Here is a 17,816-nt window from a genome sequence, read left to right on the forward strand (position 1 = left end):
AATTAACATCTGTACAGTATGAACTGCCTCCTCCGGCACGTTATTGCTACACTAGTATCTCACCTTCTACTTCACCTTTTCTACTCTATTCTGCCTGCAGAGTAGTCTGGCCAAAAAAATAGCTTGTCAGAACTACACGGTGAAACATTTGTGCTGACATAAAAGAGGATGTAGAAATGTGTGGTTTCACCTATGAAATTATTCTCAAAGGACAGTGAAACCAAAGCTTTTAGAAGTTAATTGGATTGAAAACTGAATTGGAGATAAGGAAGTCCAGACAGACATAAATGAGAGCTCTTCAATAACCTGTTTTACTGGTCAGTATTGCATGTTCCAAATGGAGAGCTACACTTCTTGTTCTGTCTCAGATAGGCATCAAAAAGGTAAATCATGTAGTCCATGCAGTTTTTTTGCCATTAAAGTAATATAAAAAGTGAGTACACACAAGCAGCAAGATTCTCCTCAATACAATATTAACGTAAGAAGAAAAAAAAATAAACCTAGATTTCATAGTGTGTCTGCACTGGCTCAGTCCTAACAGAAAGATCTGCATGAACTTACTTTCACTAAATCTGCAGATTTCATTCAAATACATTTTAAATGATACTTTGCAGCAATTGTCCTTTACTGCTGTAAGGACACCTCAAGTACAAATTACTTTCTTTGTGGCAACAGCTTTAAAGAAACTACAGACTGTAGTAATACAGACAAATGATAAAAACAGATACAATGATAAAAATGCACTTTTCTTTCCTTTACCCCTATATCCATGCAAGGCAACTCTTCTGGCACAGACACAGGTTTCAGGAATCATATCGCTTAACATCTACACCAGTAAGAATCTGAACTGCTGTCCTGATTCTTGAGGAGAACCACATTCTTAACTTTTTTTTTTTTTTTCCTCCCCCTTCATGATTAGGCATGATCTTCAACAACATGGATTGTTTTACATCTGCATTGTTATGACTCTGGGCAGTGTCGAGCAAATAACAGTGTATGATTATCCATAAACATTCTTCATGGTTGAATACAGTATACTGAAAGTAGCAGCAAAAAACCACATGTGCATGTGTGTATTCATGACAAGGCACACCTGCTTCTGTACTTAACTCTGACACAATATAAAAAAAACAACAATAATCTAATTTTAAAAAAATCAAATCAAAAGTAATTTTAAAATAAAAATATAACCTTGTTGTGTTCAAAGGCAAGACCATGTTAAGGTACAGTAAAAGGTAAATTCCAAGTAACAATGCTAAGAGCTAAACGTGAAAGTAATATGTGAAAATAATTACATGCCAAGCTAAACTGTTTGATAGGCTGCATGGTTCTTCATTTCATGCTAAGATTGGATTTTAGGAGTAGGAATGCTGCACTGCTAATGTAAACATATACCAACCACACAAAACATCTGTTTCCCAGGCAAAATACAAAATTCTTATCACCCATGATAAAGAGGCTCCACAACAGGATCTGAAATATTTATTTGCTCCAATAGTCTTGTTGTGTTCAACTTTATCATTGTATGATTACAACTGACAGGTTTATTTTGTCATATGAATTTATTTCAGAATATGTTGTGCCACTTGAAAGCTGTCAAGAACAGAGTATTTCAGAAACCTTTTGCTAGTCTCTGACAAAGACAACGTAATCACTAAAAGGTTCATCTTCTTTGTTTAAGAAGTTCACCAAATAGCCCCCGTCTGTTTTATGCTCTTGTGATAAATACCATCCACGTTACAAATTTTTGCAACATCCTCGGTGTTTTGCCTCTAGAAACTGTTTTTATAAGGACAATGGCATGAAGATCTTTAACTCTGGAAGCCTGCCTGGCAACCCACAGCAGGATCACAGAGGTGCTCATCAGGACAAGTGCTCAGCACAGGCTTGAGAGGCAACATGCCAAAATACTTCCATCGTTATCAGCTGGCTATTGACAAACAGTAGATGTCACACAGTAACAGAAAGCAGAGAATGTTAATTTAATGCACTGGAGAGCATTAGTCATGCTGGGCGACCACAGTAATTTCTACCAACTAACTAAAAATACAGGTAATAAATCTTGGGTTTTCTGGTTTCCCTTCTTCCTCCCACCTTTCAGGAAACACACACCAAGACACGTTTTTTAAAAGTAACAAAAAGGAGCAGTGTTAGGAACCCAGACTAAGCAACATTTTGTTGCACAAAAAAAACAAACACACCAAGTCAAACAAAAAGAGAAAGTTTGTAAAGCTTACTCCACGAATTTCTGCTAATGACACCTGTGCCATTATATACATCCCCATCACTGAAGCGTTCATCATCTGAGTGTTTAAAGGCTGTGCAACATATAAATTCACTTGAGAAAAAAGAATACCCTAAACATGAATTCTGCAGAAGCAGAAAAACACACTATGCTTTCCAGATTTAAGATGGCTAAAGAATGAGAGGAAATGAAATCAAAATGAATGTGATGCTACAGGTCTTCAGCATTAAAAAAATTATACACAGTTGCTTTCACTTGAAGTTTTGCAAGCGTTTAAAAAAATAAGTAAACAAACAGTATCTGGAACAGTATTTTCTCAAGAATGTAACTCACTAATCAGCATAATTCTCAGAATAATATGAAGAGTTTAGGAATATGAATGCCATTAAACTCCAGTACAATTTAGAATAAGCACAAGCAGATTTGTGCTCTTTGTAAAAAGAAAAGAAACAAAACCAACCAACCAACACCTTCAATTTGTGTTCCTAATACCTTCGGGTTTTTTGAAATTATAGTCACTCTACAAATTATTTATACAAAAGAATAATAGCAGTAATAGTAACAATGAAATGTCATATGTAAGATACTATAATATTAGTTAATAATATTAATCATCAAAAAGAACTTAGAATTACTTTTTTTGCAAGTAGATGTGCATTCATGAGATGCTATGGTGATTAATATTCGTAAGCTGCCATTCATCAGGGACATTTTTAAGTTATTTCCTTAATTCTGTTCTGTTTAAAACCACAGTACTTTATCAGTCCCTACAGAAGTTCACAGAAATTTTCTGGGAACTTAGCTAAGCAATACAACATATGCCTCTTGTCTGTACACACAGTAATGTCTGGGATCAAAGTGCCAAGTTATTAGTATGTTGTTACTTTATGTCATGCTATATCCATCTGTGACTTGCGTGTGCCAAATGCTCCCCTCTAGGGAACAGTCTTTTCACCTTCCACCTTATGCATCTTCTAACATGCATGTTTCCAATTAAACAAAATTCAGATACATTTACCTAGGAGATAAGTGGCAACAAGCCAAACTATTTACTGCTCAAATTCCTCTATACGAGAAGGCCAAAATCAGCTTTAGAAAAGTATTACATTTAAATTTTAAAATGTCAAGAAATGTTCTCATTTGCTGATTTGGTTCAGATAAGATCGTAAGGGTGTTGTTTTGTTGGTTTTTTGTTTTTTTGTGTGAAAATGAAACAGGACTTTGGTTTGGGTTGATTTTTAGCCTCCTTATTCAAATGCCATAATGACTACATCATTTTAAAAAAAAAGTTATTACATAGATCATCAAGCACTGCAAAATGAAGATGTCCAAGTACTTAAGCAGCTTTCCACGCCTATCTTACAGGTGGCATAAGTGATATGGAATAGAAACTTAGCAAAGTTGCTCACCTTCTTCATCTGAAACATCCAGGACCTCAGTCATTGTTTCGGGTACATTTAGCTTGTGCTTCTCTGTTACAGTCTGCAAAGACAGAACATTTAATCCTCAAATTAAACACCAAAAGACGTAGCAAAGAATATTATCATAGAATATTTCAACAGCAGCAGCAGTAGGACCTGCTGAGACACCTTATAATGATTCCCATCCCCTTAAATTACTCCGTCATTATTTTAGAAGTTCCTGTTCTCAGTACTGTATAAGATAATATTTGCTCTGTCAGAAAAAAAATAGACACACAAAAAAAGATAATGAGCTGATCAGAGAGAAAAATGGGAAGAAAAGCAAGCTCTGAGCAAATTTATTTATAAATGCTGCATACAGAACAATTCAGTTCAACGTTTCCAAGATGATTTTAAAAAGAATTAGGTAATGTCTACTTTCAGAAAGTTGCATGTAGCATATGGAAATTATTAAATAGTAAAGCATTTGGAAATGAAGTTACGAATTATGCGAAATTTTTAAACTAAAAAAGATGTGAGCAAGCTACACAGATCACTTGAAACATTTCCTTCTTCCCTCTCCCTCTGAAAGTGACTACACTGCATATTAATTATATCCATTCAATAAATCCTGCATATTCCCCCAAATCGCATGCACAGCAGAACAAAGTTCTTTGGAGATTCTTATTTTGTAGCAGAGGGCAAGCACAGACCAAGTACAGTTGGAAGGACATTTTAAGTGCAAGAGAACAGAGCAGGTTATGTTGTAAGATGTTTTTTAATATGATTTGATCTGCATAAATGACTTCCAGAAGGAAACACAAGATGCTCGTGGGTGCTGAATTAAGAATAGGAACATCCTTTTAGCACCACGACAGACATTAGAGGAGGAGATAAAGAATTTAATAAGAGTGTAAAAAGTGCAATGTGTAAGAAAGCAGTCTAAAGGAAATTCTTCAGTGTGTTACAATACTGGAGACAAAATGCCAGGGACTTAAATAACAGCAGCGATCAGAACAGCATTAGTCACAACAGAAAAATAAATATTTCCCTAGCTCCACCCAGATCTGCAGCCAGTCAGTTTCACTGAGAAACTGTGGAGGGAAATCACATCATCCCTTTAAGGTATGTAGCAGCAGATGCACCCATCTGGCATGGAGGGGATTGTCAAGAGTACACGTGTCTCGTGGAACTCCCACTGAGGTCATATTTCACTCCCTATTGGGGATGGCATCTATCAAGCATAAATTAACATTATATGCAGAAGCAGTGAAAGAGCATATAATCTGTGTGATAATTAATGTCAGCCAAATCTCGAGGACTTCATGTAGCACGACTTTGGGAAAATGCCCACTGACATCAAACTTATCATGTCCTTCCAAATTATGCCTCAGATTTCTATATTTCTAACAAACTGACAAAGATGGCACTTCCGATTATTCTAAGATACTACACTTCTAAAATTAACTAACTTAGCAACTGGGATTACTCTGGAAATGAGTTTAAAAGGTATGATTTACATTTCTGAAAATGTATTTAAAAATGACAGCAGTTTTCAGTTCACTCTCTTGCGATAAAGGGAAAGGTCAATGACATTTGCTTCAAATGGAAATCCCAATTAGGCTTCCTAACTTAATTCTTATACACGAGTCATTAAATCACTCATTTCTGTTGCTTTTTGTAACACATGTTCCGCATTGAAAAAATAGGTTATATTCACTAAATGCCTCCACTGATATATCTGATGTCCCACCTTGCATTGCCATAGATTGTCTCAGACAGAAAGGTCAGGCAGCAGGTAGGGCATTAGAGTGTCAAAACCAGCTGTGACAGATGCAGAGCAAGCTGTTGTTCAGTTGACATTGACCTGGTCGCTTCAGCAATACATTCTAAATATGAAAAGAATCACTGACACTGTGCTAAAGAAATAAGCTGTATATTTTTCAAGCAAAGTACTAATGTGTATTTAAGTACTAATTTATTAGCATTGAAATTGCTATTGTAATTGTATCTTTAAGTGTAAGACAAATTCTATACCGTATGCTCTTCATGTAAAATAACTGAAAAATCAGAAAAACAAATAGACAAACGAAATCAGGAGATGATCAGGTTCTGAAGAAAGGGGAAAGAAGTGTGCTGCCTAAGAGTCACAGATATTCATTTTGTATGTTTGTTGTATGATCAAAATTTATTCAAGAAAACTTGGTTCCCCACTTCAACTTAGGTACAAAATCAATTTCATTAGAAGAACACAGAAGTAAAATGATGCTACAAACACAAGAGGTCACAACTTACACGTAAAGAATATCTTCTCAAATGTATATTGGGTATATTGTCTTAGTATTTACTTAGATCTGCAGACCCTAGTAGCTAAGGTTTATTTATCATAATATCAATTTATTCATAAATTAGATCCATCCTGGCCCCTGTACAGGCTCAATCTCATATATTATTATTTACTGACAAAGAAGTAGTGATATTTGGTTTATTTCCTGATTTTTCCCCTCAGAATAAGGAGATTATTTCATAATTTAAAATTAACAAAAGGTTTGGAAAAGAGAATCGATGAATGTGGATGTGTTTGTGTATTTCAGAAGAAGAAGAACTTTGTAATGGCATCTCTGCAACATTTAATTCAGTAGGATTATTAATGCTACATAAATTCCCATCAGAAGCTGGGAATTTATTTTTGCTTTAGACAAAATCTTTCACAGCACTAGATTATTATTTATTTTAATTTACAGACACATCGAAAAGGTCAAATACTCTCAAAATTTGAAATCTTAATCTAATCCCATGAATGGCCCACTTTGCAAATTGCTCAGTGCATATTTCTCAAAGTCACCATTGTTTGGTACCACTGAGAATTCAATTATGCACCTCAATTTAAGTTACTGTATTTAAAACTTCCATTGTGTTCACGTAGAATAATTCAGGTGTATGCATATAAAACTATACGCTCATTCAGCAACTGCTTACTCTACAGCAGAACAACATTAAAAATATAAAGCTCCTCATGTATTAATTTGTCCATGGGAAGTTTATGTCTATTTGTACAAATAACCCCAAACTTAATTGCAGGGTAAACCTTTTGAAAGCCTGGCTTATTCTGATTGACTTCCTATTCATTTTTAAACTAAGTAAAAATACATACACTGTGTTGTCTCTATTGCTTTATATTCATGTGGCTTCACTGATACTTGTGTAAGTAAGAAAATTTGTTCAGAGTTAGACCACTGGCACTCAAGATGCCCTCATCTTAAATGCCAGTGACTTGAATATCAATAAAGAACAAACCTCTCTAAAATCCTCCATGCAATCACTCCACTACAACCTTAGAGAATTAAGTAGCTATGGTGACAGTACCTTTTTTTCAGTTCTAAATGCCATGCTCTGGTTTAGCAATTGCTAACCCTTACTGTCTGGAGAACTTTATTGCAGGGAGTGCCTGAGAGTGCCTGCTATTTATCCCTCCTTTATAGCACTTGTTCAAAATTATGTTTAATCAACAGTAATCATCATCAATAATAATGTGGTTTACATTCTATATATCCCTAAGGTGTAAGATTGAGACAAATTCAATTCTGAAAAATCTGCTGATTTTATTGAGGGTTCCCATCTGACTTTTAAAAATGGTGCTTTGTGAACAGACACAGTACAAGATTTCAAATGTCTCTCATTTGCAAGTGTTACAGGTCACCTATGCAAGTAAGTTTTGGTGTTTGATTCCATCATAGACCTCAAGCATCTGGTAATAGGTTGAAAAGTCCACTACTCTCAAAGTTTGAAGAAACATTTATCCAAAGTAAATAACTCACAAGTGTCTTTTCACAGCAGAATTCTTATTATTACAAAACATATGACATGTATATGACAGTGCACAAGGCTGTACAGTGCTACGCAACATACAATAGAAAGGACGTTACAACTTACATCAGGAACGAATAGAAAGTGGTGACAAGACAGCACAGAGAATAGCAAAGGTGTCATTTGAGGATAAAAAAATTGCTTTCAAGAACAGAGCTAATGTTTCTCGAAAAGTTTTATCTAGTTGTTTCTTTTTTAATCTTTGAATAGTTATGTGCTTATGCATGCACAAGTGAGATGTGTTATATGATTAAATCAGAACATAAGTATTGACAAAATCATGCAATCTTTATTAAGAGACTTCCAGAACTATGTTGGAATTCTTTGTCCAAACCTAACTCAGTTTGATTTTTGCAGGTCATTAATAAATTATGGCTCACTCCATTTGTAACCCTATGCCACACTGCTTTTATTCTATCTTCCTTAGTAAACATCAGTAGAACTTGCTGTCAGCATGCAGAAAAATCAAAATTATCTTCTTTTTTTTTCGTGGGATGGATATATTTTTACAAAACAGGTTGGATTTCTTCCCCTAGTCCTTTCTCTAATTGAGTAATGGCATCTTTTAAGTAATAAAGTTACCAGTAATCTGTGGATTTTCACGTCTGTGAGCTCCTAAGTGACACTTAGATCTGATATGTTTTCTAAATTTCTAGTAACAATGATTCTACAACAAGGTTTCAAGATAAAATGCAGTAATGGAAGTTTATATTAAAATTGATTTTTTAAACGATACACTATTTATGACATTCTCCCTTCCTAAATGCTAAGAAGTCATAAATGGGAGGTAGAAGTCCAAGGAGAGAAAACCCTCCCCTTCCAGATTGTCAGAATGTATGTTTTTTCTGGCTTAAAGGAACAGTACCATCTGGCTGATGTTCAGTATCTATTATTCATGAACTCTGAAGTCAAAATACAGATTACCAAGAACACAGAGGACTGAGCACATACAGAAAAAATCTTCCATATTTTGGAAAAACAGGATCCATTTGAGTGAAAAAAATGATCGATGTGATTCAGAGCCATCTAGTGAACAACATTAAGCTTGGCACCGATCCATGGCTGGTACAGTCCAAACACTGAGAAGCTTGCTGTGGTGTGCTGCAATGTTAAAGCCCCAGCAGGTGTTAGAAGAAGCATGGAAACATGAGGAGAGACTGAAAGGGAGAGGTAAAAATTCAAACAGAGAGGCAGGACAGGATCTAAACAGCTCACAAACTTCTGGAAAGTTTGGATTTGCAGCTCAGACCCATCTCCAGAAAAAAAGTTTTACTTAGTCCCTGAATAGTTGTTTTCCATCTGTACACACATAAAATCTGTTATCTGGCTCAGTAAAACCAAATGTATCGCACATACTTCTACATGCTTAAAAGACATACTGAAAGCACTACAGCACTTTTGCAAAAATCAAACAGAAAGGGGGATTTAAACCAGAAAATAAAAACAGGTTTGTGGAGAATCTGAGCATAGAAGAGAAAGATAACATTCTGAATAAAAAGCAGAGACATTTTAATGCGTCTACAAACTCACAGTTGTGGTGGTAGTAATCTCCTCCGTAACAACCTTCAGCGTATCGACCACTGAGATATATCCCAGACGCCTAGCAATAGCTAAGGCAGTGTTACCATTCTGAAGAGAAAAAGAAAAGGGAAGAGAGAGAGAGAAATGAGAGGGAGGATTGTGATGTGAACCAATGAGATCACTCTCAACACTGCATGAGCCAGCATTTCCATCCAAAACAAGGCGCAGCCTAGGAAAATCACTGTTTTTTTTTTACTGTTACATCTGACTCTGTCTTTGCAACTCCTTTAAGACTATAGCTCTGGTTACCATAGTAACACAACACACACATCCGCCTGCTAGTCTAAATTTTTTTTAAAAAGCGCGGTATGGTTTAACCCTTAGATGGTCAAATTCTACTGTACAGAATGTCTTGTCTGCAGAAGTTCAGGTTTCATTTTGCATAAACTGCTTTATATGAGAGAGACTCTTCTGAAAAAAAAAAAAATTAAAATCTTAGGCTTCCACTTTTAGCTGAAACTGGTAAAGCTTTACCTGGTGCAGTCCCTCTTTGAGGAATACAAGATTATGGCTGTATTCTCCACATACAATCCTATTTCTCTTTACAACAAAATTTTACGTGCTGTAATAGTACACAAAAGCTGGTGATGTAGCAAGCACGAAAACCTATGTAAGGCTTGGGGGTTGGAAACTGTTTTCCATTTAAGTAAACTTATTTGCAGTATACAAGCCCATTAGATACATGCTATTCAGTAAACACACATTGAAATGGTAATTCAGTTATTGTTTAGGCATATTTATCTCCAGCTCATCACATAGAACATTAAAATAGGCTGACAATAAATATTATTAATTCAAATTTATGAACCTAGAGTGTAAGTTTTCATTTTAAATGAACAGTAATTAAGATTGCCATCTGTCTCACTGCATTTAAAATTCTACTCAAACTGCCTCAAAATAGAGTCCATGGTAATTTATTTCAAGAAACATTTCCCCTGTAGCAAAAAGCCAGACACAACAGGAGGCAAGATTAATGAACCTTCTCACACACACACACACACACACAAAATAAATAAAAATACTTCAAGTATCAAAAACTTGCTAAATCATTCACAACTCTTTTGAGGGCATAATTTCCCAGCAGAACTAACCAACCTGACTGGCAGCCAGTTCAGCCTAAGTGTCTGCAGAGGCTGCTTTAAGTCACATGGCTCTGTGTGATGTGGCAGCCCTTGGGCCTGCAATACTCAGCTTGGGGAGTGGAGAGAAGGGGCATATTCCATGATTCTTCATACAGAGTTGCACCTTGAACTGTTTTATACTATTTTGAATTAAAGAACAACATGCTGGCCTACTAGGGGAGACATGGAAAGCCACTGTACAGAATGATTTATCTTGCGATACCACTGCTCTGTGTGCAGAATATCAGCCTGAGGCCTTCTCTCTCCTTCACTACCAGGTTGAGTTATCTACAATTTAAGTTCCTGTGCATTAGACTACCTCAGCAACTGTAAAGCAGGTTTGTGAGTTAGCAGCACCAAAAAAAACAGGTAAGGATCTTCACAGAACAATAACATGACTGTTACCGTCACTTACACATTAACACCCCATATCCCACTCCCATATCCCCTAGTCAGCAGCTGCATGTTGAAATTCTCTTACATCAGCAATGTGTGAACAACAGAGCTAGTACCTGAAAAGGCATGCAAACTGCTGGGCAGAGTCTTGAGACTCTCCTTGGATTTGGGTAAGAGTTGGCTTAACAGCCCAAACTAGAAGACTGAACACTGAAGGTGCCTAGTAGAACTTTCAGTCCCAGAAGCTGACTGCAAGGGTTTCTTGCTTGACGACAAGCACAGTCTAGGATCTTTGATACATGGCTTGGATACTGAGATTTTGTGTCATGGCACATAAACTGCTATCTTGGATTACTTCACACAAGATTATTCCATGCAGTTGGAATAATGGTAACCTGGGCAACTCTGGGGAAGGACACGTGTTTTGAGCTTCCTGGATGCATTTTCAACACTGTCCAAATAGAAGACAGTAGCAACATCGATATGAAACAGGAAAGTTGCATTCCTAGCTGACATTAGAAAAGGCTGTGCCAGAAGTTACTGATGGTCTTTGCATTAACACCAATGAACTTACTAAGAATCTGAAACAGAGATCCAATGGAGAGAGGGATAGAAATTTGGATTTCAAAGATACTCAGGTTCTGATTTGCCCTTAATTTTTATACAAAAATTCTTGCAATATACCAATTTTGAGACAGAAGTATCGAGGCAGAAGGCAACTAAACCAAGTAAGCATGGCTACCCTCACACTGCAACTCAAAAAGTGCTTCAAAAAGTTTCTTCATCTCAGGTTTAGCTTACTGCAGTGAGTTATAAATGAACTGCCCTGTGAATATAATGAAAAGAAGAAGGAACATTACATTTACACATCTGACAACTAGATGTACGAAGAAAACTTTCACCAAAACAAAGGTTTGCTCTTTAGCCCTAGAAAGAAAGGAACTAACCAGAGAAACACTTTCCACAAACACTTCACACTTACGGTGGTGATTGCATTGGGCTTAGCTCCATGTTGGAGAAGGACATTAATGATGTGAGTGTGACCTTGTTGAGCAGCTTGGTGGAGAGGAGTGTACCCATTCTGTAATCCATGGTGGTTACCATAAAAGCAAATAAAGAAGAAAAACAATCACCAGCAATTACATTAGAAAATTTGGTTTGCATAATTCTGCTCTTTTTCAGGCATTTCAAAAAGAAATTAAGCCACCAATTGAAATGAAGATAATAAATTCACAGTAATAATAATACTCGATCCCTAGATTAACGAAAACATAAGGATAATATTTTTATTCACATGTTATCTAACATCTCATGATATAATCCAATTTCTGGAAGATAAATAATTCCTCATTTTCTAAATCAGAACTAGGAACAATGAGTAGCAGTAAATTTAGTTGGCATACTAAACACATAGAATCATAGCTGAAGCACAGAACATTCTCTTCTCACATCTTTGTTTTCCTACAGGACGCCTAAGATTTGCCTTTGAAATATTTGAGACTACGTAAAGATATATAATTTTTAACAGCAGTGATTCAATAACATTTGCTTTTTAAAAAAGCTAACAGGATCTATCTATTAAAAATGTCAATCAACGTTAGCTTTATCTTGACTTCAAGAGGCCTGGCCAAGCTGTAATTATTCAGAAAAATGTGTGCACAACTTCTGTATTAACAAATACGCCTAACTCCATATATTTATCCTCCCCAGAGATTAATTCTGTGTTACTCAACACAGCCAAAGTGCACTTCAGCTAGTTGATTTGAGATGGTTTTGTGCAAACTCAGTCAAGCAATTCATCACAAAATACTTGAAATTGGTTTGATAGCAAGTGGAAACTATATTGTGAGAAAACACCAAGTCAGTTTCAATGGACACTTAGATACAGCCTGAGGGTAGACTCTGAGAGGAACACTAAGTTATCTCTTATGCAACTCAACATATGTAAGTTATGCTTTATGCTACTAATTAAACAGTGATAGTTTGGAACAGATACAGTTCTCATAATTACAGAATACACACATGGACTAAGAAATTAAAGGGAGATTTTACTGAAAATTGTATAGCAAAGAAAATGTACTATCTTAAATATCAGTACAGTCATTTAAAAACAGAACTCAGCAGTATTATTTTTCACTGGAGATGGCACAAAGCATCTTGGAGGTGCTAGAGGTTATGTATTCTGTAACATGCCTATCCTGAATCCAGCCAGGATTGATTCGCTCTTTAAACTTAGTGCACAGCAATGGCTGACAGATTGCCCGTATTTTTATTGGTCCCTTGACATGAGACTTGGAGAATCACTGCCTATACTGCCATATTTGCCTACTTTAATGAAATTTTTCTAAGTAAGAGGAACACCTGCAGGAACTAGTGTCAGAATCTGATCCAGTGGCCTGAAATGCCCAGAGTGGGACTTAACACTAAACATGCAAGTACGTATGTCCCTTTAGTTAGTCTACAAACACCTCAGCTGAATGTTTTGGCAGCAACCATTTGGACCCTGCTAATGTCTGCTTTATTAATTCTTGTCAGCTGTTTTTCTAGTACTATTGCCAGTTCTTTTGGAATCTCTGTTTTTTACCCTTTGATTTGGGGTGATCTAAAGAAAGGTGGGCCAGCATATTTTCTTTTAATTGGCTCTGCTACTTGCTTCTTTTTCTTGTTGACAGTGACCACTGTAGTGAAACAGTCATATTCAGACAAATGAATCCATCTCATAGATGACAGCTGGGAACAGAAAACCTGGCCAGAATGACCAGTAGCTTATGATCTGGTATGGATTTTACAAATACTAAGTATATTTATCAGCAATATCAACAGACTTTTTCATACTGATCCCAAGAGATCCAATATGAAACTAGAAATAAGCTATTGTCTGACATCAGCTTTAACTATGCTGAAGACTACCAGCTCCAGGGTAGCCTTCACTTCTTGGATAAGAGTGATGTGATAACATCTTTGGTGCAACACATTGATGTAGTCACCAGAACCTGTTTTTGTATACTTAGGAGATATAAACTTTTTGATCCACAAGACATGACATTTTTTTTGTTAGGTACACCAGTTTACACTGGAAAAAATTGGTAAAGCCCGTGGATTACACTCAGTATTTGGCTACACGCAGTTCTGTCCACTTCAGCAGACTTGGTTGATAATAGCATAACCAGCTCTCCATCAAAAAAAAAAACAAACAACCAAACTTGTCCTGAGTAAGTTGCATTCTCCCACTGTTGATGTTTCCTTTATCAAAGTCATGTCACACATGCTTTGATTGTGAGTAATTTTTCCCACTCTTCTCCCAACAGATCAGAGAGAATCTGGAATCACCCAGTTTCTGAATTGTAGTTTGGCAACACATCAGCATTACAGTGATGTAAGCCATGTGTGAATGAAATCAGAAATAAACTTGTTAGTTGTAAATGATAAGGAGAAAACAAATAAAACCACAACAACAAAAAAATACCAATTCCCTTACATAATCCCAAAGAGCTATCTGACTTTTCTTTTGTAAACATTGAACAAGATGATGCAGCAGACACAATGCATTCCACTATAGCCACAGATCAAAACATGTCAATAATTACAGTTTCCTAGTAAAAAAGGTACTTAGTGGTATGTATCAGTAGCATTTGGTTAACAAGCTCACATTAAGACCACAAGAAAGCAATGAAAAATTATTTACCTTTGTTTTAGCATTGACATTTGCTCCCTCCTTGAGAAGAAAATTCACCATTTTGATGTTTCCATAGTGACAGGCCACAATTAAAGGTGTATAACCAAGCTACAAGAGAACATAGAAATACAACTGCAAGCTCAGTGGAATATTCCTTTATGATGATAGCATCCTTTGGCACACTGGAGACAAGTAGCCACTAAATGATTTACCTTTGTCTGAGCATCTTGGTTTGCACCATGTTTTGTGAGTATTTCAGCTACATTCACTTTATCCTCTTGAGCTGCAAGGTGTAAGGATGTCAGTCCAGTCTGGAAATGGAATATATAATATAAATGAATATATAAATAAAACCTTCTTCAGATTACAAATCTAGCCTTTCTCACTTTCTTATCTTTAAAAGATGGAGAGACTCTAACTTCTAAACATGTGTTTTAAACAAAGTAGAGTTGATGCTTCTTTTGTCACGCTGACGAATAGCTCCACAGAAATTACATCACCATAACAACAGAATAAATGTTTCAAGCATCAATGATCACACTTGGATTTTATAGTATAATGTCACTAAGGAAGCTGAGAGTCCCATTAATAAATTAGAGTGCTGTGCTTCCCATTCCTCAGATGGGGGAACCTTAACAACTGCAGGCAAGAGTCCGAATGAAGAAACTAACCCGAAACCCCAGATCCCACTCAAAGATGCCAAGGAAATGGATATAGTAATTAACTGTAAGCTCACTGTGATCACACATGATGCTTGGCCATGAACGAGGAAGGGAATAAACTTTTTGAGAGAAATGAAAACTACAGTATTTCTTATTGGTTATATAGCATATTATATTAATGCTAAATAACGAGAGACTTGAGCCATTCATTTTGACTCGTACGAACAAAAACTACAGGCTTTCAATTTAAGGTAAATAAAATTTACATATATGCCTGTGTAAATCTGGCGACCTATGAAAATATAGGTTTTCTCTACACTTATCTTCTATGTAGGCTCATCAAGTATAACCATAGGAGATCCAAAGGATTGGACAGATCCTCCAGAGCAGGTTTTTTTCACTCACTACTCCACTAATACCGTTGTTATTTGTCACTCATTTCCTCACCTTGGCAAAATGGCTAAAGAGTAAGATATATGATAATAAAGAGCCTTTGCTGGCACTAAATTTTGGACTGCAGCTCTCAGGTTTCTGTTATATGTAATTAAATCAACCCACAGACCCGCAAACTCCAGAATTTTACATTCCTCATCCTTTGGATCTAATGTAAAACTTGAGGAACATGCCTGATGCAGGTAAGAGATGGCAAGTTTGCAACACAACAAAAATGCAGTTGTCTCACCTTTCTGAATGCCTCAGAAACCATTTTATCTAGCCTCTTTTGTCCTGTTTCCTCTCCACCAGAGCAGGTGGTACATAATTTTTCTCTGGTCACAGCAAACAACTGCAGCTTCTCTAATGGGCTACCCAGTAAACGTATTAAATACATGATACAGGTTAACTGATCAATCTATCTGCCGTTCCTATGTATCCTCTCCTCACTTCTTCTGTTTGCCAACTTTTGTCACTTCTGCAGATACTGAAATATGCATACAAGGAAGTGGAGAATTTCTGAGAGCATGACCTTATTCCCACAGAGTTTTGTATTTTCCTGGATGCTCTTGACATAGATAGCACTTTGCCTTCAGCTGTGAGTTACCTTTGTTGCCACATGGATATTGGATCCTTTCTCCAAAAGCAATGTTACCATGTCCGTGTGACCTTCTCGGGAGGCTAAATGAAGTGGTGTCACTCCCTGTTTGGTCAAAATGTTGGTCTCAGCCCCATAGTTCAACAGTGTGGTAGCTATCTGCATCTGATTTTTCTTGGCAGCAATGTGTAGAGGGGTGTATCCATTCTAACACAGGTTAGGAAACAAAACGAGAGTAATGTTAATACAAGAGCCATGTAAGCCTAAAAAGTCAGGTGCCTTAGAACTGTATGATTTTCAGTTACTCCTTATGATTAGAGTTGGGAGTCCGCTATATTTTCAACACCAGGCATGCTTTTGCAATCTATTAGTTTGTCCAAACCAACTAGAAAAAGCAGGCTCTCACTAGGGCAGACAGGACTTCTTAATCTGATAACCTTAAATTACCCTGCGTTTGAAACCTGTATTTTGAATATCCTATGTTGTAAATATTCACTTTTGAGTGATGCTCCCTGTGACGAGCAATGGGTGCACACTCTTCATTATATTACGTGTTTTAGGACTGCGTGGTAAAGATGTGTCTGCATAAGGAATTTTGATACGTCAGACATAGTTCTGGCTGGAACCAGTAATATGGAATACTGTTATTCTGATCAAATTGACCATTTAAGCAAAGCGGAAAGACATTATTGGTACTCTGGGAACAAGACAACTTCCCACCTTTAATCGCTTTAGAATGCACTAAGTGAGAAAATTGAGAATCACAGAATATCATGAGAATAGATTGCATCAGACAGTCTCTGTGGAGATGTTGGTTGGTCTGTATCTTCTTAAAAGGGAGCTTCACCAAGCTATCCAATTTCAACTGTAGCTTTTGCCACCTTTCTTGCACATCAATGTAAAAAGTTCTCATATAATTACTTCAAGGATGGGCCCCATTTTCTATCAGCATGTAAAACAGCATTCCCTTGCAGGACAGAACATGCTGAAGACAGCACACATTCTCATTATTCTTCCCTTTTGGTAGCCTTTGCCTAACACAGTGAAATCATAACACTATTTCCAATCCCAGAATGAATTCTGCCTGTACGTGGTCATAATATACACATTGTTTCTAATAATACACAACACTAAAGTAAGTTCCAACTATGACTGAAGCTCACAAATATAAAATGAGCAAAGAGAGGCACAAATATGCACAAATATGCAGCATACACATATGTAGCTCTTTTTCAGGAAAGGTTTGGAAGAACAATAATTTGTGCAGTTGAGTGGTTATTCATATGAGATTGCTCAGGGTCTAGCCTAGTCGCATTTTTATCACTTCCAAGGATCCCATGCCCCTGGGGACAACCTGTTCCAACATTCAGTCATCCACATCTTGTTTGTTTGTCTGTTTGGGGTTTGTTGTTGTTTGTTTGGTCTTGTTTAAATTTACATTGAATTGAAACTTCCCACATGGAACTAGCACTGGCTACAGTACCAAAGGAGGTTGCGGCCAGGCTGCCCTCAGGGTGTTAGACATGGTGCTGCCTCCTACTCTCCATGAGATAGAGAAAAGCAGTGGGAAGGAAGGGTAGGAAGGAGAGAGGAAAGAAGGAAGGGAGGCTTAGACGTGTACTTTTCACTAAGTAAAGACCTGGCTGGATGTCAAGGCCCAGAAAATGGTGGCAAATAGAGGTCAATCCAGCTGGTGAGCAGCCACTAGAGGTGCTCCTCAGGGGTCAGTATTAGGGCCAGTCCTGTTTAATAACTTTACTGATGATCTGGATGTGAGGATTGAATGCACCCTCAGTAAATTTGTAGATGACACCAAGCTGGGAGGATGTACTGATCCG

The 17,816-nt window shown here is 36.8% G+C and overlaps 1 protein-coding gene across 1 annotated transcript in view; it reads right to left on the reverse strand.

The window, feature by feature from the left end:
• Window positions 1–17,816, reverse strand: part of ANK2 (ankyrin 2) — a 230,440-nt gene that overhangs the window by 70,543 nt on the left and 142,081 nt on the right. The window contains exons 18-23 of the mRNA XM_085222883.1: window positions 15,988–16,185; window positions 14,499–14,597; window positions 14,296–14,394; window positions 11,593–11,691; window positions 9,043–9,141; window positions 3,655–3,727 (exon numbers count right to left, since the gene is read on the reverse strand). Of these exons, the coding sequence (XP_085079009.1) occupies window positions 3,655–3,727; window positions 9,043–9,141; window positions 11,593–11,691; window positions 14,296–14,394; window positions 14,499–14,597; window positions 15,988–16,185 (667 nt within the window). The remainder of the gene's footprint in view (window positions 1–3,654; window positions 3,728–9,042; window positions 9,142–11,592; window positions 11,692–14,295; window positions 14,395–14,498; window positions 14,598–15,987; window positions 16,186–17,816) is intronic.

Source organism: Meleagris gallopavo, chromosome 4 (assembly GCF_905368555.1).
Source record: "Meleagris gallopavo chromosome 4, MGAL_WU_HG_1.1, whole genome shotgun sequence".
Classification (NCBI taxonomy): Eukaryota; Metazoa; Chordata; class Aves; order Galliformes; family Phasianidae; genus Meleagris; species Meleagris gallopavo.